This window comes from Tenrec ecaudatus, chromosome 12 (genome assembly GCF_050624435.1).
Source record: "Tenrec ecaudatus isolate mTenEca1 chromosome 12, mTenEca1.hap1, whole genome shotgun sequence".
NCBI classification, from domain to species: Eukaryota; Metazoa; Chordata; class Mammalia; order Afrosoricida; family Tenrecidae; genus Tenrec; species Tenrec ecaudatus.
In genome coordinates, this window is record NC_134541.1 from 8,664,746 (window position 1) to 8,688,460 (window position 23,715).

Consider the following 23,715-nt stretch of genomic DNA (forward strand, 5'->3'; position numbering starts at 1 on the left):
CCAACAGATCAGGGCTCCCAGACACAGACCATACTCATCAGTCTCCTCAACTGCCTCCAGGTCACTTCCTGCAGGTGAACCGGGTGGGGGTCTCTGCCGATAACAAGTTTGCATAGCCAGGCTCTACACCTCCTTACTGTGCCCGAGCCCTGATGAAAGAGGCGTCTGAACACTAAGATGCAGGCAGCCAGCTGGGAGGAGAAAAGACTGGTGTTGTCAAAGATTCACTTTACTTGGGTCCACAGTCAATGCTCAAGGGAGCCGCGGTCATGAGATCAAATGACGCATTTCACTGGGAAAACCTGCTGCATGAAGCCTCCTTACGGTGTTGAAGAGAGAGGATGTCACTGGGAAGACTGAAGTGTGCCTGCCCCAAGCCATGGTACTGGCACTGGCCTTAGGTGCATGTGGAAGCTGAACAGCGAAAAAAGAAGAAAGAAAACCAAAGAAGAACTGATACCTTTGAAATAGGGTGTTGGTGAAGAATATTTAAAGTACCCTGAGCCGCCTGAAGCACAACCAACTCTGCCCTGGAAGCAGTACAGCCCGCCTGCTCCTTAGAATGGAAGATGTGAGACTCCATCTCACATACTTTGGACACGTCATCCGGAGAGACCAATCCCTGGAACAGGACATCACCCTTGGTAAATGGAAGCTTAGTGAGAAAGAGAGACTCGTTAGGAGCGGGGCTGACACCAAGCCTGCAAGAAAGGGCTCACACACAGCAGCTCTTGGGAGGCTGGCGAAGCCGGGACAGTATTTCGTTCTGTTGTGTAGGTCTGAACTAACTCCATGGCTCCAACAACAACAAAAGCAGCTGTAAGTGAGAAGCCACGCTCGCATCCGAATAAGATCTTCACCTGGGACATTTCCAAAGTGCACCCAAACCGATATCCTCCGCCTCTAAGACAAGCTCTACCGTATTTTATGTGAATCGTGCGTGCATGACGCATTTTTGCAAACCACGCAACCCCCTCTGCACCAGTTTTGTATGCACACGATGCACATGGCATGCCCAGACGTGCTGTTTAACTGAGACAAGTTACACTTGGGAAAGTACCCACCTACCCTGTCATTTTCCATGGACAATTGAGGCACAAAATGTGGGCAACATTGAATCAAAAGGTATAACTCAGTCCAAGGACGAACAGGTAACGAAAGGTACTCTGAATACAGCCAGGACCTGAGCATCCCTTGCTTCCCTCGCGCACTCCCAGGAAAGCTGCCTGGCGCACACGTCACCTCCCATTGCTTTCGGGACCCTGGCTCAGCGGTTCTCCAATATCAGCAAGGGTCAGAGTGCCCTGCGGGGCTTGTTAAAATGCAGATTCCTGGGCTCTGACTCCACAGGATACAAACAGGACCTGCCCAGCGGCTCTGGGAGACGAAGACTACAAGACCATCCCTCGCAAAGATGGCAATGTGGCAAAGGCCATGGGCAGTTCTACTCTGTGCTATAGGCTGCTGCTGCGAGTGGGATCCGCTCAATGGCCCTGAGCAACAAGAAGATGCAGTTTATGTGGTAAACTTAAGTGCCTCGGCTGATACAAGGGTCGGCTTATACTCGAGTATATACGGTACATGACTCTCCAAGATCAGGCTTACACACGGCACTGTCTTCCCCACCTCACAAGCGGTTGCTTGAAGCTTCCTTTCACAACCCTGATACCTCATCCTTCTCCCCATGATGCTGCCTAGGAACAGAAAAGAGCCCGAGTGATTCGGTGGTTATGTGTCGGGCTGCAATCCGTAGAGTCAGCAGTTCTGAACCACCAGCCACTCCAAGAGAGAAAGACGTGGTGTTCTACTCCTGTAAAAAGTGAGTCTCGGAAACTCACAGGAACATTTCTACCCTGTCCTAGAGGGTCGCTAGGAATGGGCATGGACTCCATGGCAGTGAGGATCTGAAAACCAGAGGGAGTTAAAAGAAGACTAGAAAAGAGTTCTCAAAGAGGTATAAACATCATGGCAAGCGCCCAACCAGTAAGAAGCACTTCAAAGAGCTCATGGAGACTGGGGCAGTATCACAAGTTCATGTCACCTTGATCAATAAGTGCAGGGATGAAGTCTAGCCTGTCAACCAGGTCACTACCTGATGATGCCTCCTTGTAGGGCTGGCCTTCTCATGGAAGTGGAAGACACCTCTCTCTCTCTCTCTCTCTCTCTCTCTCTCTCTCTTTCACATTCCTGTTGAGGAGCTCACTCAGAGAGCTGGAGGAGCCAGATGGAGACCCATGCCAGCACTGAGATGCTTCCACCACCATCAAATCCACAAGATGTTTGACCCACCAGCCTGTGATCTTCCTGATTCAGCCTTGCTGTATGTATTACATGAATCTGAAGAAGCATTTATGGACCAGTATTGGGATTATGTGCTAATATCAGATTTATGGACTTGATCTGGACTGGGCTAGGATGTTTTCCTAATATACAATTACTCTTTGATTTAAATTCCCTCTTATACATCTACGAGTGTCTCTGGATTTGTTTCCCTAGTCAACCTGATCTAACACAAATACTAATTGATTTTGAACCATATCTTAAAATGTTTGGTTTAGTTCGATAAAGTCCAGACCAGAAACATCTAGGACTACTTCCAAAGGGCACAGGGTTAGAAAATAATTTTTCAGACTTTAAAAATAAGGCATGAGTTTATGAAGTACTCATCCTTTTTACCCAGACTGACGAGTTTCTCTTTCAAAGGTTTATCAACACCCCCACCTCTTAAAAGTCTCACAAACGCATCACGTGTGGTTTAGTGCTGGCTGTAATTTATCGAGATGACTACATTGGCAGCGTTCTTCGGGGCTCTCTCTGCTTGATGAAGCAGGTTCATTTAATCAATACACACTGCTTAACATGCTAATTGCTACACTAAGCGGCAGTAACTGATTCCTCAGGAGCAGAGATGCGAATGCAGTTGAACTCCCAGTGTATACTTCTGGTGGGCCCATCGCATGCTTGCTGAGACTCGGAATCCACACAGAGACGTGCACATTGGCTCTTCAGACAACCCTTCCCTCCACCTGATGGAAAGGTGCACTCCTTTCAGTTGTACAGGAAGAAGAAGAGTTAAAGGGATCTATCTGGTCTCCACCAAAGGAGCCCAGGTGGCAGAATGGTTAAGAGTTTGGTTGTGATCTGCAAGATCTGCAGTTCGAAACCACCAGTCACTCCTCAGGTGAAAGGCAGGGCTGGCGACACCTGTAAAGAGCTACAGTCCTGGAAACTCACAGGGGCAGGTCTACACTGTCCAACAGGGTCACAATGAGTCAACATCGCCTCAAAGACAGTGAGTTTGGTTTGGGGCTTTGACCTTCGCCAAGGCGAGAACTCAACAGCTTGACAAAATATACCCCAGAAAGCACGCTCTGCTGATGAATATGGATTGTTGCTGACAGCTTAGACCAGGACAGGCGTTAACTAGTGAAGATGGATGGATGGAAGCCCACAGATGGTTAGGCAGACAGGATGGTGCGTCTGGATTCGCACATCTGTCCTGGCCTGATGGTATGTTTGCTGCACAACCACACGTGTCTCACCTGTTGATCTCACCTGTTGACATCAAAGCCACATAGCCATACTGTGATCTCCCTAACCCCATCTCTGTCCCTTGTCACTGTTGTTCACCACAGTCTTGCTTCTTGGTGACAAACATTATTTTCTCCAGGAGCCAAAATTAGAGCATCATTCACAAAAAGTGAGTCCTACACCAGCTGTGCCAGCATCCCCAGGGAGCTTATTGAAGATGCAGGTTCTCAGACCTGCTGAGAGACTCGGGGGTGGGGTGGGGGGGACGGGGACCCAGCCACCTGTGCTTTTACCAAACACTCCAGCTGCTTCAGATGTGCAGTCAGGATTGGGGCCCGCCATCCCTGACCCAAACTTTCCCTTTCCCCATCGTGGCACTGTCCCCCAGAGTTGACTATCAGGCCTACACGCTCTCTCTGTGTGTCTGCCTTCCCAAGGACTCCCCGGATTGGATCTTCCTTTCAGTCCCCACACAGCTCAGAGTCTGGGGCTTTCTGTCCAGACAAACCAGCCGTTCTTATCCCGCCTCTTTAGTTTCTAATCACAAGCCTTTTCATCTGTTCCCTCCTCTACGAAATGGACCTAGGAACATTGTTGTTAGGTACCGTTGAGTCAGTCCCAGCTCCCAGTGACCCTATATACAACGGACTGAAGCGCTCCCTGGTGCTGCACCGTCCTTGTCGTTGTCATTGTTGCAGCCGCCGTGCCACTTCACCTCATTGAAAGTCTTCCTCTGGTTTTCACTGTCTTTCTACTGCACGGAGCATGGTGCCCCTTTTCAGGGAATGGTCTCTCCAGCTGACATGTATGTGAAGGCATTCCAAGCAGCATTCTGCTGGCACTTCCTTCCCAGACAGATTTGCTTGTTCTTTCGGCGGTCCATGGTATTTTCAACTTTCGTTTCCAGCACCATCATTCAAATTCATTGACTCTGCTTCAGTCTTCCTTATTCCGTGTCCATATTTCACAATCATAGGAGGCCATTGAACATCTCATGGCTTGGGGTAGGAGCACCTGAGTCTTCAAAGTCACCTTCTTGCTCTTGAACGCCTTAAAGAGGTGTCAGGCAGCCAATGAACCTAAGGCAGGGCATTGTTGATCTCTTGACTGCGGTTTCCATGAGCATTGATTATGGATCCAAGCAAGAGACAAGTCTTCGAAATCTCAATCTTTTTCTCCTTTTATCATGATATTATTTATCGGTTCAGTTGTGAAACATTTGGTTTTCTTTGCATTGAGTTGTGATCCACACTGAAGGCTGCGATCCTTGATTTTCATCAGCAAGTGCTTCCAGTCCTCCTCACTCTCAGCCAGCTTGTGTCACCTGCACATCGCAGACTGTCAACATGCTTTCCTCCAATCTTGATGCCGTATTCTTCTTCATCTAGTCCAGTGTGGTAGTTACATAAGCTGGTGTCCATTTGAGGATGAAGAGTGTAGGGGTGGAGTCTAGCCTGACAATCAGATCATAGCCAACGAAGCCTCTGTGTGGGCATGGCCTTCTCCTGAGGATTCTGGGAACTCGGTATTGCCTCCTTGGAGGCGGAAGACACACTTTCTTTTAGTTCTCTCCCTTGGAGACTCTCTACTGACAGGACACATGGCACTACCCTGACAGACCCCAAGCCCTGGGAGCTGGAGGAGCCATGTGGAGACCCCTGCAAGCGCTGAGATGCTACAGCACCACTGTATCCAAAGACTTTCTACCCACTGGCCTGTGACCCTTCCTTTGTGGCCAGCACATTTTCAGACTTTGGGGCTGGGATCAGGTTCATTAATGCCCTGTCAGCTCCTTTCTATTGTAGCCCTGGCTTTTCCTTGTCTGCTGGGCATCTCCGGGTCTTTGCATTGGACAACTGGTGTCCCTATTTTGTTGATTCCCTCAGTACTTGCTTAGTTAGATTATTAGGCGATCTATCCCTGCTCATAGACCATACTCACAGTGATGGGATTATTAGGGATAAACAGGCTGCAACTCAGGATCAAGATCAACGTGGAGTGAGCAGGACACAGCTCAGGTAACCTGACATAGTTTGTCACTCAGAGCAGCTTCCAACCAAGACAACTTGCAGTGTTCTTTTGGTTGTAGCTGCTATCAGGAAACCTTCTCACCCTGGTCCCTGCCACTGACTGGTTCCTGTTTCCAGCTTCTGCTCTTTTTGGGCAAGTGTTACAAGGCTCCTTATGTCTGTGATGAGTTCCCAGGAGCATCCCACTCCACCAGCAAGGTTCTTATCAGAAGACATTCAGTTCCTTTATTCCAGGGGTTGGGAAACCCATCACAGCTACCTCTCTTTGAACTCCTGGGTCACACAATTGGTTACTGCCATCTCTTGCGCCCTGACAGCATCTTGTGGCATCTGGAAGGTTACAGATTCTGTCTCCAGGGTCAAGGAGGTTCTTGATGGAAGGACACCGGGTCCAAAGGACATGTTTCACTCCAGGTTTGCCTTCTGGGTGGTAGTGAGGTCTCCTACCAACCTCTGTGAAACTGACCTTAAAACAAGCCTACTTTTCCCAGCAGGAGAAAACACTGACCAATTCCCGTGGTAGGCCACAGCCACCGATCTTCTATTATAATTGACCCATCTCTATCCGGGAGTTATAGTCCTTATTTTCGTGGTAGACGGAGTTGATGAAGTGGCATGTTGTAGGTGTGGAAGCCAGTAGTGCTTTGCTCTGTTGTGCACAGGGTCACTGTGGGTTGGAGCCAACAAGATGGTATCTCACAACAACAAAGCTGTCTAATCCTCTTGCATTGTTGTGGCCTATACTGCAAATAATCTTGGTACAAAACAGGGCCATAAGGGGGTTCTATAAAGAGATACCCATTGCACTGCAGGGCCCCAGAGAGACTATTTTAGACTCATCAGCTGTATGTTTCTACTTGACTAATCCACTCTGCCATTGACATGGGAAAACCACAGGGACCATACATAATAAATATCTCTGTGTTGCCATAAAACTTTATTTAGAAACTAGACACTGGCCAGATTTTGCCCCTGGGCCATAGGTCACCAATCCCTACCTTAGACATACACCACATGGTTTGGAACTAAATGCTTTTGGTATTTACTGTTAAATGAGGAATCCAGGATGTAGTTGTACACATGCATAATGGAATCATAATTGTGTAAACAAAGATTTTAAAGTCCACACACCTGGTGTGTCTGTATACCTTCCTAGGTAGATACAGCAATATCAGTCTGTAGCGGATTGTATGTGCACAATGGGGAACTATGGGAAAACAGACAGAACCTTCTCAACAAGGCTACTGAAGGGCGAGGAGGAGAAGAGATACAGACAAAAACATAATGAAAACACACACAATACTAATCATAATCTACAGGATCATATCTTGGCATCTAGTGAAATTTCTGTAAGACTAGATTAACAGGAAGGACAGAGCAGCAGACGCTCAGTGCAGAGCGAGCCGGAGCGGTGTGTTCCCAATGCCATTAGCTCTCAATCGGTTCAACCCTCCTGAGAGACTTTCTGCTTACACCTTCCCTGCCCGACCAGCCTCCCTTTTCCCTTTCCAGCTCCACCAATTCCGCACCCATGCTTCAGTTCATTCATTTACTCTTCCTACCCATTTATACACTTTGGGTATCATGGATTAGTAGAGGAACAGCCACAAAAAGGAAGGTCCTCAACAAGATGGATTGACACCGTGGCTGTAACAGCGGGCTCAACACAAGAACAATTGTCCTTAGGGTAACTGAGTTGAAACCAATTAGATAGCACCTAACAACAACACCGACCACCATAAGGCACGTAACTGTGCTAGGTGCTGAAAAAAACCATTGGAAATGAATATGACATAGTCCCTCTGCACTCCAGGACATTACAGTCCTTGGCCACTGGTTAAAACCCCCCTCTCTCAAGGCACTCTCTGCCTCCACATGGACCCACTTCCCTTAGCAAGAGAACCCACCCTCTTTCGGGTGGAGCTCTCTTTCCATAGAAAGAGATTTCCTCTGTGAACTCAGGAGCTTTGTCTGGCATGAGTCTTGGCACACAGTAGGCACTTAAGAGAAAGTGGTTGGGTCACTGAACCACCGACAAGTTGATTATCCGCCTAAATGCATGAATGGGTCATTAATGTGAAAGCTCTATTATCTGCCTGCTCATTTTCATTTTATTGTGTAACTATAAATCAATATTTATAATAGCTGAGGTTGTTTTTGTATGAAGTAGGTTCCAGGAACTATGCCAAGAAATCTGTGGTCTTATCTGGCAAGTTATGTACTAATCCGCTGCTGTTGTCATGAATGGTCACCAAAGTGGCTCCTCACTCAGAGTCCCTGCACAACAGAGAGAACCATTCCTGGGCTATTTACTGCACCCCATGAAGGGATGCAAATTGAACTATCATGACCTTTAAATAGGATGTACACTGGCTGATTTTGGGATATAGATTGCCAGGCTCTTTGTTCTAGCCCATCTGTGTCGGGAAGCTCCCCTAATACCTGTTTACTATCACACCAACAGGCAAACCTTCACGGATAGATGGGTGGTAACCACACAGGAGATGCACTGGCTGGCATTCAAGCCCAGATATCCTGCAAGGAGGATGAGAATTCTATGATAGAACAACAATGTCCTCATGTATAATTATTGTTGTGCTTAAAACAAAAGAGAACAACCCACAGTGTTATTGAGTCCATTGTAACTCATCACGGGCTCTGGGACAGAGTAGAATTTAGGGTTTCCGAGATATTAAATCTTTACAGGAGCAGACAACCTTCTCTTTCTCCTATTGAGTGGCTTGTGGTGGGATTGAAATAAATAACGAATACATCATGAGTGAACATCAGAACAGGTGTGCATTAAAGGTTGTATTATTTTACCATACTTATCTAATTTATATGATGAGCAAATAATCGGAGAAGCTGGACTCATGGAAGGAGAAGGTGACATCAGGATTGGAAGAAAGTTCATTAACAATCTGCAAGGGCAGATGACACAACATTGCTTGCTGAAAGGGAAGAGGGCTTGGAGATGACAATCAAAGATTTCAGCCTTCAGTATACAATGGAAAGTTCCCACAAACAGCCCTATAAGCAGCATTATGATGAATGGAGGAAAGATGGAAATTGTATTAGGCAGGGTTCCCTACAGAACCCAAACCAGGACACTTATGATCTTATATATACAGCAAGAAGGAATATAACAGCTAATTAGTCCACACAGCAGTACAAAGGGCTCAGTTCAACTCACTTTCCTGGAACAGTTAGTATACTGGAAGTCCTTCAATTCATGCAGGCTGATGGTCCAAGGTCAAGGAAGCAGACAGCAGAGTCTTCCCTCAGGCAAGACAGGCAGAGTCTGCCTGGAGGCAGCAGGGTGGGTAAGCAACAGTGAGTAGCTCGGGAGCTTAGGGAAGCAGGTCCAATTTGATCTCAAACGCCACCAGCCTCAAGCTCAAGCAATGTATGCACCAGCAGTGTGGAGAAGCAAGTCTCAGAGGAGCCTCAAGCTCTAGTGACTCGATCCATGTGGCTTGGCCCACAGGTAGTGCAGCTCCCTAGCTCAAGCAGCATCACCAGGGAGGAAGAGGAAGATGGGATGCAGGCTTTATTATCTTGGTCGTCCTCCAGTCAAACGGCAACCTGATTAAACTCCGCCCACATGTTCCTATTGGCTTAGTTGGCACAGTACATCTGTCACAGAAAAGGTCAAGGATTTAATTTTGCTTGGATCCTCAGTCAATGCCCATAACGCAGTAAGGAAGACGTAAAACTATCCTTACCCACAGATGTCATTCTCCCACACATACAAACTCCAAGCCGTTACATAGAAAGTTACTGGGCCTAAAAGAAGAGTCCAGCCAAGTCCCAGAACATAAGATCAACATTCTAAAATCCATTAGATGCTTCAAGGAAACTCCCAAAAAGGAGATCAAGAAAGCAACTCCATTTACAATAGTCCCTAAAGGAATTAAAACCTCAGAATAAATATAGCCAGGGACACAAAAGACAAAAGGAATGAGGCCAAATAGAGTGCTACTGGAGAGGAACAAAGTCGGAGCCTGCACACTTCCTGGGCTCAGAACTTACTATGCAGCCACAGAGCTCAACTCTGCACGACACTGGTACAAGAGCACAGGCCATGGGATCAATGTCGGGAGCCCAAAGGTCAATTCACTCATCCAGGGACAACTGGTCTTTGACAAAGGTTGGAGATCATCCAGTGAGGAAGAGATCGTTGTATCTTTAACAAACGAGAATGGCAAACAGCACATCCATTCGCAAAATAACAAAGCGGGATCTCTACCGAACATCATACATAAACACTAACTCAGAATGGCTCCAGGACCTAAATGTTAGACCTAGCACCACAAAGATCACAAAGGGATAAAGCTGGGATCCTATTTTATGGTCTACACGCACCATCAAACACAGCTTTAAAAATGCACAAGAAACACTACCTAACTAGGACCTCCTAAAAATTATATCAAAACACATTACCAAAAGAACAAAAAGAACCCACTGACTACGAAAACATTGTTGGCAACAACAAAACTGACAAGGGTCTAATCTAATCACTTATATGTGTAAAAAGCTCAACACCTGAACAACAAAAATACAACAATCAGATCAACCAGGGGCTAAAGGACATGAGCAGACACTTGATCAAAGAACAGTCAGCTAAGTACTGTTGGTGACCCAACAGGCACCATTTGGCCACAGCAAAGATGAGGAGGCAAGGCGGGCGGCGAGGGGGGAGGGTGGAAACTGGGCAACGGCTGACACCTTGCCTGGGTAACAGCCAATGGTACAGAACAAGTTGTGTATAAATTGTGGAAGGGGAAACGAATTTACTGTGTACACCTTCACCTAACATAATGAGAAGGTTTTTAATGTGACTGTGGCCTCCTGAATGTTATTGAAATAGTCCAGCAAAGAGAGCAAGCAGCGCTTCCTTCGTGAATGTGCCAACGGAACAGGAAAAGAAGGAGTGGGTGGGAGAGAGATTGCTCTCCTCCGACAGAAAACACGCAGCCGAGAAGCGTACTCGGTGAGCAGATCTCAGAAGAGAACAATGCCTCCATTGTCACTCGCAGCTTTGAGAAACCAGACTGTGAGTGAAAGCAGCCATTTGGGGCCAAGTCTCCAAGTGCAGACGTTTTGCCGAGCACCAGATGCACGCGAATGGTTATTTGCATGGGGGATGAGAGCAATTTGCATCAATTTATTCAGAGCCATCTGAATTCTCAGCCACACGCATAAAACAAAATCATTGCTCCCTTCGCTTCTAGAAAGTTTTAATGCATCCTTACCAAGGCAAAGCGCTCCCCACCTGTGCACTGCATTAGACAGCCTGGGGGCGTCAAGACCTGCTGCCTGGAACTTGGACCTTCCATCTGGAATTCTGACTTCCTATATATTTTTCTTTTTCTCTGTTCCCATAAGGCAATATCTTTTATTCCAACAACCATTCACCAAATATCCGTTGTACCTAACAATCATTTACCAAGCCCTTGGGCAAGTCACTGAGCTTGTCGTAGACAAAATGAGGTGTAGTCTTTGTCCACCCCAGCTTTTTGACTTGAGGTCAACACGCCAGGCTCACCCTCAGTCGAGGAAGATGTCTTTGTGACCCAAAGCACACAACGACCGAGACCTCACAAAAGGATAGAGCTGAGACTAGCTAAGCAGATGAGGTGATTTGCATTTCTTGTCTTATACTAGCGCTGGGTCAAAATTCCCCAAGTGGAAAGCTGAGCAGACCGGCCCCCATCATGTGTGTGTGTGTGTGTGTGTGTGTTGTACTGTCTTTTGCTGTTTCCTGTCACCTTGCTCTGCAGGGAAGGTCTAACAGGTGCTGGCTGGTCTATAACGCCGTTCTTGCTCGGTGCTGTGTCCTGGAGTTGGTCCACACAGAACACAGAGCCTTGACTTGAGGTTGGATGAAGCCAGCCTAGCTCCACGCTTTTTTCATTCCATCATCCGTGTCTTTCAGAAAGGAGTGCTCGGTCCCTGATGTGATGTGCTGTCTCCCGATTGCTTCCAGGTGAAATCTCTTTGTTCTGGCCCAGTCGGCACCCATCTTGGTTCCTAGAAAGGTCAGCTGGCTAAGAGCTCACATTTGTTGCTCTTTGCGTGGGCTGAGGTACTGTCTGTCATCGCACATTCTTCAGTCATGCGACCGGGAAAGACCAGTCCCTGGGAAAGGACATCATGCTTGGCAAAGCAGAAGGACAGCGAACAAAAAGGAAGCTCCTCCGTGAGGTGGGTTGATGCCGTGGCTGCAGGAATGGGCTGCGGCATGACCGCCGTTGTGAGGATGGCACAGGGCCAGGCAATGTTTCCTTCGGCTGCGCACCAGAGTCACTATGGGTTGGAAGGAACGTGAGGACACCTGACAACAACACACCATGTGTCACACACTCTTCTAAGTGCCTGCCAAGCACGAGCTCATGCGAACCACAGGAAAGTACAAGGAATGGGCTCTGTGGCATTCACCTGCTTAGGACACAGGAAGTAAACAAGAACAGAGAGGTCCCGTTGCATCGCTCATAAGTGACATTGAATCGCAGACAACCTGACCCATCAAATTCCAGCCCAGTCTTCTAATCAGAACATCTTTGATATTTGGATTAGGGTTTCTCCACCACAGCACAAATGACCTTGTGGATCCCATAATCATTTGTAGGGGGGAGGGGGGTGGGTGGGGAGAGGGTCTCTCTTTGTTGGAGAATGTTCAGCAACATCCCTAGCCTCTGTCAGTAGTGTTCGCCTTTCCCTAGTGTAGACAGCCATAGTTGACTCCAGATATTCACCAACCACCTCCAGGAGGCAAAATCGCCACCCGTGGAGACCCACTGGTTTAAGGAGACTGCATTCATTTGCCTGGCTGCGTTCATCACCCGTCCCCTGTCACCAGGGCTGGCTTCACAGGCATGCAGCCGGTGCATGTGCACAGGGCACCGTGCTCAGAAGGGGCTCCTGCTTGCTTTGATACTCTGTGGCCATCATCTTAGACTCCTCAGTGTGACTCAACACATCTGGAAGAGCCTTTAAAAGCCCACCACACCATTTTTGCTTTGTGGACTGAATGTGTCTGGTTTGCTCCTCTGCTGCAGACCACCTGGCTAGTTTCACGCACGCGCACGCACACACACACATAGCATTTCCCATCATAACCTCCTAGATGCACATCCCTCCGGCACTTTCCCCAGTAAGGGCCAGCCTTTGCTCCCAAGTAAATGACCTTAATCTTTGACAACAGAAAAGATATCGGGGAAACACGTGGCTTGATAATAATATGGAAATCAAGGCATTCTGGAGCTGTTCCCTGAAGCCAAACCAAGTCAAACTAAAACAAAAGACCCAGCTGGCATTGAGTCGATTCCAACTCATGGCGAGTCCGGGTTCTGCAGAGGAGAACTACTCCATGGGGCTCATTGGGCTGTAACCTTACAGAAACAGATCAGCAAGTGTCTCTCGTGGGACTCCACTGCATGGGTTCAAACTGCCAAGGGTTCATTTCCCACCCAAAGCAAAACCAACCCACTGCCATGCAGCCGCGTCTGACTCTTTGTGGCCCTAGATAGAGTGTTTGAGGCTGTCAATCTTTAGAAGAGCAGACTGACTCTTCTTTCTCCCCTGGAGAGGCTGGGGGAGTTTGGACCACTGGCTTTTCAAGTCGCAGTCCAACATGTTCTCAGCAGTGGCAGCCAGTACACCTCACCGGCACCACCACGAGCTCCCCTGCATCGCAAACCTGGAGACGTGTGCGTCGCATCGCAGGTGGCACGCAGCAGTAATGCTTTCAGGGTACAGAGGGAACGAGGTGTACTAAAAACTGAAAAGCAAGGACGGTCGTGAAATGGTGTTTCTGTTTTAAAGCAGGTCCAGTTTTATTCAGCCTCCGCATTCATCTCTAAAGACAGACTCCTGTGTTGTAGGTGTAACCTCCGGTTTCAAATGCCAAAATCAAGCCTAAGTATTTTTTTCTTTTGTCTTCACATATTAATACCTCAGGGACTAAACACAAATGTCTTGGGCGTGGGCTTACCACCTTCAGCACCTGCCCTGCCATCTTTGGCACACTTCACCACGCTGTCTCCAGGCTCTGGCCACTTGAGACACAGAACTGTACCGTGGAGTCAACAGATACCTTGAGCCTTCCCCTCCTCTAGCTACACAGTGGAGAAGGGTGCTCCAGTTCATGCTTGTAGCTGAATGCTTGGAGTCTATTAAGTGACCAGTTTCTAGTTCTGCATAAACTACTGACTGCCCCGGCATGGTGAAATTGTCATCGTCTGCGACAGCCATGCGGATTCCAGGTCTGAATCCCCACCCCATGCTTCTCATGGCATGAATGAGGCTGCCTTTGGCCAATGTTGTACCATCAGCAGGGAATGGGCACGGTCAGGTGGAGCATTCTCCTGCAAGGGCTACCACAGGCTGGAACTGTTTGTAAATGGTGCTTACACGGATTCTCAAAAATGACCCATTCTGGTTAAAACCATAAATGACCTGGGGTTCTACTGATAGATCATTGGAATGATTGCTTCTGTCTTCTGGTAGGAGGTTAAAAACAAAACAAAAAACAACCCCAAACCAAACTCACTGCCATTGAGGTACGCCCACTCATAGCGACCTTCTAGGTCAAAGTGGGTTTCCGAGGCTGTGACTCTTTATGGGAGTAGAAAGTGCCATCTTTCTCTCCCAACGCAGCTGGTGGTTTTGAACTGCTGACCTGGCAATTAGCAGCCCAACTTGAACTACTATGTCACCAATACTCCTTAGTAGGAGAAACATGAATCTAAATGGCTTAGAGGATAGAGGCTGATTTAAAATGCACATTTGTATCTAATGTAGAGACCAGGGTCGAGGGCAGGGATCTAATTGGGCACACCCTGATGCCCTGTTGTGTGGTCTAGAACTAAAAACAAAAAAAACCGCAACCATCGAATAATACCCTGCCATCGAGTCCATTCCGATTCCCAGTGACCTTAGAGGACAGAGTGGAACAGCCCGTGGCGCTCCATGGGGAGCAGGACGTCTCTCTTCTGTGGAGCAGCTGGTGGTTCAAACTGCTAGCCCTGAGCTCACAGCACAATGGGCAGCCGATCTGACCAGAGCTCCTTGGAGCTAAGACTAGCTTTTACCTTTTTTAAGCGAAGAAGAAGAAGAGAACGAAGGAAAAAGAGACAGATGGAGGGAAAGATGAGAGGCACCCAGACCCACAGCAGCAGAGGCCACACGAGTTGCCCACAGAATGGAAACGGCTTACTCCCTGGGCCTGGGTGCAGAATGTATGCTGTGCCCTGGCACGAATGGCTCAACTTGTTCCCTAATGTTTCAAGATTGATTAAAAACTGCATTGATTCCACTCATCTCTCCTAATCCTTCCTAACTCTCCTCTTTGCCACGGTAGCCAACGGCACACCTGACCATTTCCCGCAATGGTCAAGCAGATGTACCCATGATCCTCGGATGGACAACAGAAAAGTGGGTGAAGGGAGAGGTGTGAGATATGACAGTGCAAGATATGACAAAATAATAATAATTTATGAATTATGAAGGTTTCGTGAGGGAGGGGCCCCTGGGGAAGGTGGGGAGAAAATGAGGAGCTGATATTAAGGGCTCAAGTAGAAAGCAAATGTTTTGAGAATGATGATGGCAACAAATGTACAAATGTGCTTGACATAAAGGATGGATGGATGGATTGTGATAAGAACTGTAGGAGCTCCCAATAAAATGATTTTTTTTTTTTTAAAGAGAGAGGCTTACTGCCTTGCCATCATGGGGCTGTGAGTTTGCTGTCCACTTTACGGAGCCCTAGCCTTACACTTAATATCGACAGATGCAGTCAAACACTGACCTAATAAAAGAATTCGCTTTTCCTCTTGCGATTGAGGCAGCTATGAGCAAAACAACAGCATGACACAGTTCTCGGAGCTCACAGCTCTGGGGAGGAATCTTAGAAGTAGGGCAGCATTTAATAACCAGATGAAAGAGATGATTAAAACACACATTGCACAGGGAGAGCCCTCGTGTTGCTATAAGAGACGGAACATGACGAGCTCAGAAAATGGCATTGTTTCCTGGTCCAAAGGAACCAAGCCATAGTCAATTTAGGGAGGAAACTTGCATTTTATCTGCATCTATTCCGCCTGAATGAACAGTTGCATTTATTTTAAGGGAAAATGACTAAATGGACGTTTAATTTCTGGAAAAGAAATGGCAACGCGTGTTTTGTGACTTTTCTGAGCTAATTTTACTTTAGCTGTATGCAGTATAACAAACTTGAGGAGAGAGTGGTTCCGCGGCAGAATTCTTGCCTACCAAGCAGGAGACTTGGGTTGGGTTCTTGGCCAATACATCTCCACCACAGCCATGTAGTCCCTGCCCCCCTCAGTGGAGATTTGCAAGTTGCCATGATGCTGAATAGGTTTCAGCACTGCTTCCAGACTAAGATGAGGAAGAAAGACCTGGTGAAATGCTTCTAAAAACTTGCCTATGAAAGCCTCCATGGATCACGAGTCCAATATGCACCCAATCAATGCAAGATGCAGGAACTGGTATTGTTTTTGTTTAATTGAGCATGAAGCTGTGTTGAGTCCATTGACATCAGCCAACAACAATGCATCACATGGGGTCCAGGTGGGGCCTGTAGAGGCTGCAGTCAGCTGTGTTTGAATCTTGGCTCCATTACCACCTACGTGGTTGTGTGTCCCTCGGTTCACACTCCTCCGCATGAAGTGGGTTATTCGTTTTTATGTTAAAGGGTCCTACTGAAGATTAAATATCAACCCATTTTTTGAGATAACTCTTGACACATAGTAACTTCTCAATAAAAACAAAAAACTACCTAATTCATTGCCATTGAGTTGATGTCAACTCATAGCAACTCTACAGGGCAGGGTAGATCTGCCCAGCCATAGGTCACTAGGAATGACAGTGGGTTTTTATTCTAATTTTTAATGCATTCACGTGATATGATGCTCTGTAATTTATGGGCATTTAAGTTTAGTGGGCATTGAAGTCTCTGCTTAGTGGGCATTTAAGTCACCCCCAGTTATTTCTCTGATGACAAATAAGCTCCCCAAGAGTAGGCAGGGTGGTGGTGATGTCAGCTTCTTGTACGCTGTTTCCCCAGCACTCAGTCAGTGTCTGGTGCAGAAGAGGGCTCGGCAAAGGTCTGTTAACAGGTAGAGCGGACGAATGCAAGTGTGACTTCCACCAAAAACCACACAGCACGCACCCTCTTCGCTGCTGCGAAGACACTTTTAGAGTTAATTCCCAGAACTAACATGGCCCCTGAAAGAGATCGGTGAATTGCATTTTGAGAAGTAAAGAGAAATCTATCTTGACAAATGAAAGCCATAGAACTCTATAGAATGCCATGGCTGCAGGTTGCGGGTGGGGGTGCTCAATGATAACATGTCATTTTAGGCTCCGTGAAGAATGCCAATGATTTACATTTTTTGGTTAATGTTCTGTGTTCTCTGGGGGTTAGGCATTGACCTGCTAGATGCAAGATTGATGGTTCCAACTCACCGGTCCCTTCATGTAAGAATGAGGAGAGTGGCTGCTGCCACCAAAAAAACCCAACACTATAGTGTCCCTTGGTGTGGGACCTACTACACCGCTCTATGGGGCATTTGATCAAAGTTTTGAATAATGATTACTATACAACTCAAAAAAAAGCCCTGTCGTCCAGTCAATTCTGATTCAGTGACCCTACATAAGATTTCCAAGGCTGCCACACTTTATGAGAGCAGACAGCCTCATCTTTCTCCCTCAGAGCGGCTGGTGGGCTTGAACTGCCTACCTTTCTTTAGTAATGCTTACCCCAAAGCACCAGTGGGGCTTCTTCAAGTGAGTATACAAAGACAGAAAAAGGATTTAATATGAAGTGGAGAGGAGTTAATAATCACAGTCACAGTACATGAGCAAAATTTAAGTTCTACAACGAATCAGAAGTTATACATAATAGAGGGCATAACATTTAAACTATTTTTTTAGAAGAACAGGGTAGAGCCAGTAAGAAACATGGTGAGAAGGGGGTTTAAACACATCTAACCACACCCTTCAGAGCTCACCTATGATGGCTGAATAATAATGGAATTGATCCTGCGATCTCTCTGATGTCCTCAGGAGGGAAAAGGATTGTGTAACATGTTGCTTCTGAAAGTGCTTGGAATATAAGAAGTTAATTCAGTTTCACAAATCATGGAAGAATGCCCCTTAGATTCCACAAACACACTAGCTAATGTTCTCTGCCAAATTAGGCATAGAAGTTGATCAACTAAAACACACAACGCCAGCAGCAAGTGGAGGTTAGTAGTTTTGATTTCACTCAAAATAATGTGTAGAGTATGGGGGAGGCATCACCCTGGTTCTGAATGTCTAGTGCAAGGGAACCCCACTGGGAGCCCCCCTGAGACCCAGGAAGGGCCAGTTGCACTGGCCTCAATCCCTACCTTGAGATTCTGGGCTGGAAGATAATTCTCAGAGTGACAAGCTCAGTCCAGGAATGAGGAACATCCCACACGCTACCACTCCTTGTTCCAAAATTAGACTCTGTCACAGACACTGATCTCCAAGATGGCAAAAAATAGCGAGCGGATCCAGGGAATACCCACGAGGCCCTGGCAGCCTGCCTGCCAGTTCACCAGCAGCTGGGCCAGAGTTCCTGCCTGCCTCCGAGACCCGCCCCCCCCCATTCATCCATCTGCCCTCCCCTCAGTGTCCTGGCTGGCCCACCCCTTCTCGCAGCCCTGCAGGGTGGAAAGCAGGACTAGGTTGCAATGAAAAGTTACTGGCCGCATAATAAGAATGATAAGAAATAAGACAGTTATCTCATCCAAAGGGCGAAAGGGAACAGGATCTCTTTCAACAGGGAGTATTTTTAGAGACAGGAAATGGATGGGTGTTTCGGAAAGTCACGCTGGTATTTGGAGTAGTATGGAGATGTCCAGGCAGATTCCAGTGGGGACATGACAGGTCATGGTAGTCCCTAATCTCTTTCAGGGATTAGGGAAGAGCGGTCTGAGAGGTCGGCTGAAATCATAAAGATAAACAACCTGCAACCTTGAATCTACAGCGATGAGCTCTAAACCAAAAATCTCACTCTCGTGGAGTCATGTTGACTCATGGCGACCCTCTAGGACCGGGTAGATCTGCCCCTATGAGTTTTCCAGATGAAGACTATTTATAGGAGCACAAAGCCCCGTCTTCTCCTGGTTGGTTTCGAATGGCTGACCTTGAGGATCACAGCCCAACTGGCAACCACTATGCCGCCAGGGCAAATAACTTTCCTGAGTTCAATATTCTCAGCTACACGATGGGGGCAGTAATCCCTTCCAGCTCAAGGGAATTGCATAGCATCCTTTCACGCTGCAAGCCCCATGGGACCAGGGGTCTTGTGTCTATGTACCACACTGTCCCCTATGTCATATATGCCACCATAGAACAAGCACATGGGGTGCTCTGTAAGCATCTTTGGATGGAGACATGAATGACGGCAGATCAATGACTGTCACAATCAGTGTGGTGATTAGAGAAAAAAACAAAGCATTGGAGACTTGATAAATGGTATTAAACAACCTATCACAAAGCAAGAAGCCTTGGATGTGCAGTGGATAGAGCGCTCGGCTGCTACCCCGAACATCAGCAGCGTCTCGAGCCCATCAGCCAGTCCAGTAGAAATATAGGCCTTGGACTTCCCTAAAGGTGTATCACCTCAGAATCCTTTTTGAGTTGGAATCAACTCAACGGCCGTGGGTTTGGTTTGGGTTTGGCATTTATCGGAAATGAGATCAATCGTACTATCACACTATTGAAGAGCCTTGTGCTGCAGTGGGTTAGGCCTTGGGCTGCAAAACCACAGGCTATTGGTTCAAACTCACCAACTGTCCTCTGGAGAAAGACGAGATTCTCTGCCCCCATCAAGATTTACAGTCTCAGCCACCTTACACAGGGTCGCTATGTGTCAGAATCAGCTGGAGGGCAGCATTTTAATTATCTGTGTGTAGGGGTGGGCTTCATTATGCTCTTAGGAAAACATATTATATAGGTAAAATCAAAACAAATTGCTCTCAAATCCATTCAAATTCATGGCAACCCCATATGTTTCCGAGGAGAACTGTATTCTTTAGGTTTTCAATGGCTGATCTTTTGGAAGTAGATCACCAGGTCTTTCTTCCCAAGTGTGTCCCGGTGGATTCGAACCTCCAACCTTTAGTCAGCAGCCACCCAGGAAGTCTAACAGTGGGTTCACAGATCCAGTGTCTTGGAGTCTATTCTGACTCGTAACAACTCAATAGAACAGAAGAGAACTGCCCGATAGGATTCCCAAGGCTGTACTCTTTAGGCAAGCAGCCTGCCTCAGCTTTCTCTCAGGGAAGGGCTGGTGGGTTTGAACTGCCAGCTCTTCATTCATTTAGCAGCAAGTGCTGAACCACTGCACCTCAACACCCCCCAACAACAGGTCAGGACTGCCTCATGGGGAAACCCTCATGAAGGCAAGGACTTCAGCAGGTTGATCCAATTGTGAGAAGCAAGCCAGCAGGGTGGTACAGCAATTCCAAGTTGAGAAAACAGCCAGATCAGTGTGGCTCCATGCCTGGTGACCAGCAGATGCAAAGTACAAGCCGAGGGGGGAAGAGTAAGTTGAGTTGTCATTTGCTTGATTTGAACGTGGTATCGCTCTTTTCCACTCATCTGGGATTGATTAAAGTAAGTTGATTTTAAGCTTTTCCCGTTCCCTGAGATTCAAATCCCACGTTGAAGTTCGCTCGTTTCCACTAAAGCAGGATGTGGTTGCTATAAAACCACATTCATTTTATAGATCTCATTAAGCATACAGCAAATTAAGAGCAAACGACATGGTTTTCTAGTAGAATTTGCAAAGGGATGATCTGAACAAATTACTCATAGACCCGATTAAATTTTAGCAGAAATAATGAGAAGGCTGTAAGTAGAAACACGTGTGCTCACAGAGCCAGCCTTTGAAGCACACACGTTTATGGCCACAAGGTAATCTTGAAAAACCGTCTCCAGCTACCTTAAGGCATCTGTGGGAAACTTACCCGATTCTAATGCAATGTCATTGCCCTGTCGATTGTAAGTGATCCTGAATTCTACTGCACAAGGATCTATCTAACGATCTTATCTATCTCTCTCTCTGTCCATCCAGATTGCAGTGTCCAGAACTGGTGACTATATGGGGAGATGGAAGCTAAGATTATATTAGTTTCAGAAGTCTTTCTGAAAAGCTCATTGGAAAAGAGTTTATGAGTAGTTCAGATTGCTAATGCATTTGGTTATTAATCAAAAGGTGGGAGTTTGGAGCCCACCCAGAGGCAACTCGGAAGTAAGGGCTGAGGATCTAATTCTGAGACTCATCCATTGTCAGCTCTATGGAGCACAGGTCTACACGGACACATGTGGGGTCGCCATGGATGAGAGTCAACTCAGTGGCAAGTGGTTTGGTATTTGGGAAGAACAGCTAGGAACCTTGGGCGTGGTTCCTTTGATTCAGGATTCAGTGTGCAAGAATTGATCCCAAACTAATAATCATTGATGAACATAGATTGGGCTGGAATAGCCACACAATGTACTTCTATACAACCATGAAATTGGCTGTGATTATGTAGTTCTATACAACCATGAAATTATCTGTAATGATGTGGAAACATGTGGGTCTTATGTGATGTTTTGTTTTAAAAGGCAGTGTTTCCAAAAGAACTCATTTGCTAGATGCACATAGCTAACATACTAGAGAGGTGAACACTAAAAAGCTAGAAATGGGTGATATGTGAATTAGATCTCAAAACGTTAAAAAAAATTTTAAAGCTGGCACAGTGTATATTTCTATGAGGCAGGACAATGGTTAATTTACATAGCTTTTTCTATGTTGCTGTGTTGTCCGCAATCTTTCAATGACACACAGCTAGATCCCCTTAGAAATAAGGACACAGTAAATATTTCTGCTTCTCACAAAACTGAATTCAATTCTGATTCTCCAAAGAATTATCCGATTATGTCATTCCCAATTGCTTCTTGATCTTGTCCTTAGACTTGTTCTCCTAAAACCCTCAAAAAGGAAGGGGGAAAAAAGATGAGGTGTCGATGGCACTGGGTGCAGTTCCTGGATAATACCCCGTTCAGGTTCATCAGTGTCACCACTGCTAGGCTCCCTCTAGACCAACTAAACTGCTCATCTATTAATAGAACTGCTAACGTTGCCTCGGCTATTAATAACAGTGAGACCAGCAGTTACCGCGAGCTGAAAATTAGTACGTGATGAGTTCTGTGCTGATGGCTGTATGCGAATTTCTCCCTTAACTCTCCCCAGAAGACATTAAGAGAAATACAATTCTCTTCCCCCCTTTACAAAGAAAGAAATTGGAGCAGGGACATGTCGATGGCGCTCTCTTCCACCAGACTAAAACTGCAGTGACTTGGTGTTGAGACTGGGTCTACCTCCACGGGGAGGGAAAAATCTCAAATTCCTTGATTGGGTTGCTTTGAGCTCTCTCTCTCTCTCTTTTATCTGTGTCTACCCCTGTATTCACTTCCGATCTCCAGGGCACACCCACCACCACATCCAATGTTCGCAAACCCATTGCAACTCTCCCTCAAAGGCTCAGCTTACCATAGCTCCCAGCAAACTCTTGTTCCTTTCAACAGAGGTGAGCAGATGAGTCAAAATTGACACGTGACTTGTAAACCCATAAGCTAAAATACAGCTCTCACATTTTCAAATGGTCAGGGGGGGAATCTGCAGAAGACGACTATTTTGAGACATGTCAAAATGATGGGCACCTCAAGCTCAGTGTCCATCAATAAAGTTTTATTGGTGCACAGTCATGCTCATTTAATTATCAATCTCTCATGACTGCTACATGACAGCACTGAATGGTTCTGACAAAGACCCTGTCAGCTTACAGAGCCAGAACCCGTCTTACCTCGCCTTTTAGAGAAGCGTTCCTCTGAGCTTTCCTCTGAACCCCAGAGCACAAGGTGCACTACTCCCTTGGGATTAATTGGGGCTGCTTTGGGACAGGTCATCTTATTGGCATGCCTCCCCTCTTTACAGCCAACCACCCCACATGTGTAGAGAATGCACTTCAGACGGCCCTCGTCTTACCCTGCTAACGCAGCTCCCTGTGAGTTTGCATATTTCCTTCCAGATGTTCGGTTATATGAAAACGTCTGCAACCCCGGTGCATGATTTGCATTATTGAACCATTCGGCTTTCATTTATGACTTCATGAATTTATGACCCTTAAATACAACACTCACAGATTCCTATTGCTTGTGCAACATGCACAGGCTCACGCCATCCCACGAAGAGGGAGTATTCGAGACTGTTTCTGTACATGCAGCATCATTATGCCTCTGTATTTATGTAGGTTTATCAATCACAGACGGCAAGCATATGGCTGGGGTTGCATGCAGCCTGCAGACATGTCTCTTTGGGGCCAAGAAAGGGTTGTTGTGTCTGTTAGCACTGAAGATGATACCTTCAGATAGAAATAATACATCTTCACTCTTAGATAACCCACGTAACTATGCCTACAGAGCACAGACCATAATTGACCCACAAAGTAGACAAACAAACAGAGATGTCTGATTGAGGTGGGTGTGAGCAATTGGCTACTTCAGACATTTCCAGAGTGGCAGGTGCTCCACGTAAGGTACTGTTGAGTAAATAAACCATCCGCCACAGGAGCTGCTGACCGCATTTTACAGCACAAGCATGGCCCGGCTGTACTCTGCCGTGCTCTGCGCGCTGAGGCAGAAGGAGGGCATCCCACACGTACCATTGAATTTTTCACGCTCTGCAGCAAGCGCTCGTGCTGCTCAGCGATGGCCAAGGCAGCGGAGTGGACTTTTTGATAGATGGCCTCCCCATCGCGTGTTTGAAAGATAAACAGCCCTTCACCGGTCTCACACATCCTGTGAAAACAAAAACAAACAGGTTCTGAAAATGCAGCTCCCTTTTCAAAGGAAAACCAGTGCACAAAGAGCCTCGAAAAATCTCTTCTCGGCTCAGCCACCGTCATCTTTATTATTGGGGGAGGGGGGGGAGGAAATGACGTTTCTTGTTCACAGTTGCTCAAGAACATTACGTCGTTCAAAGCGCCCGGTTAATGATTATGAATATGAGCAGGGAAACAATCATGCCAGGCTCACCCAATACTCAGTGGAT

General features: G+C 46.8%; 1 protein-coding gene across 1 annotated transcript in view; it reads right to left on the reverse strand.

Moving 5' to 3' along the window:
* The window catches only part of DOK5 (docking protein 5), a 157,380-nt gene that overhangs the window by 13,488 nt on the left and 120,177 nt on the right, over positions 1-23,715 (reverse strand). The window contains exon 6 of the mRNA XM_075528485.1: positions 23,327-23,462. Coding sequence (XP_075384600.1) covers positions 23,327-23,462 — 136 coding nt within the window. The remainder of the gene's footprint in view (positions 1-23,326; positions 23,463-23,715) is intronic.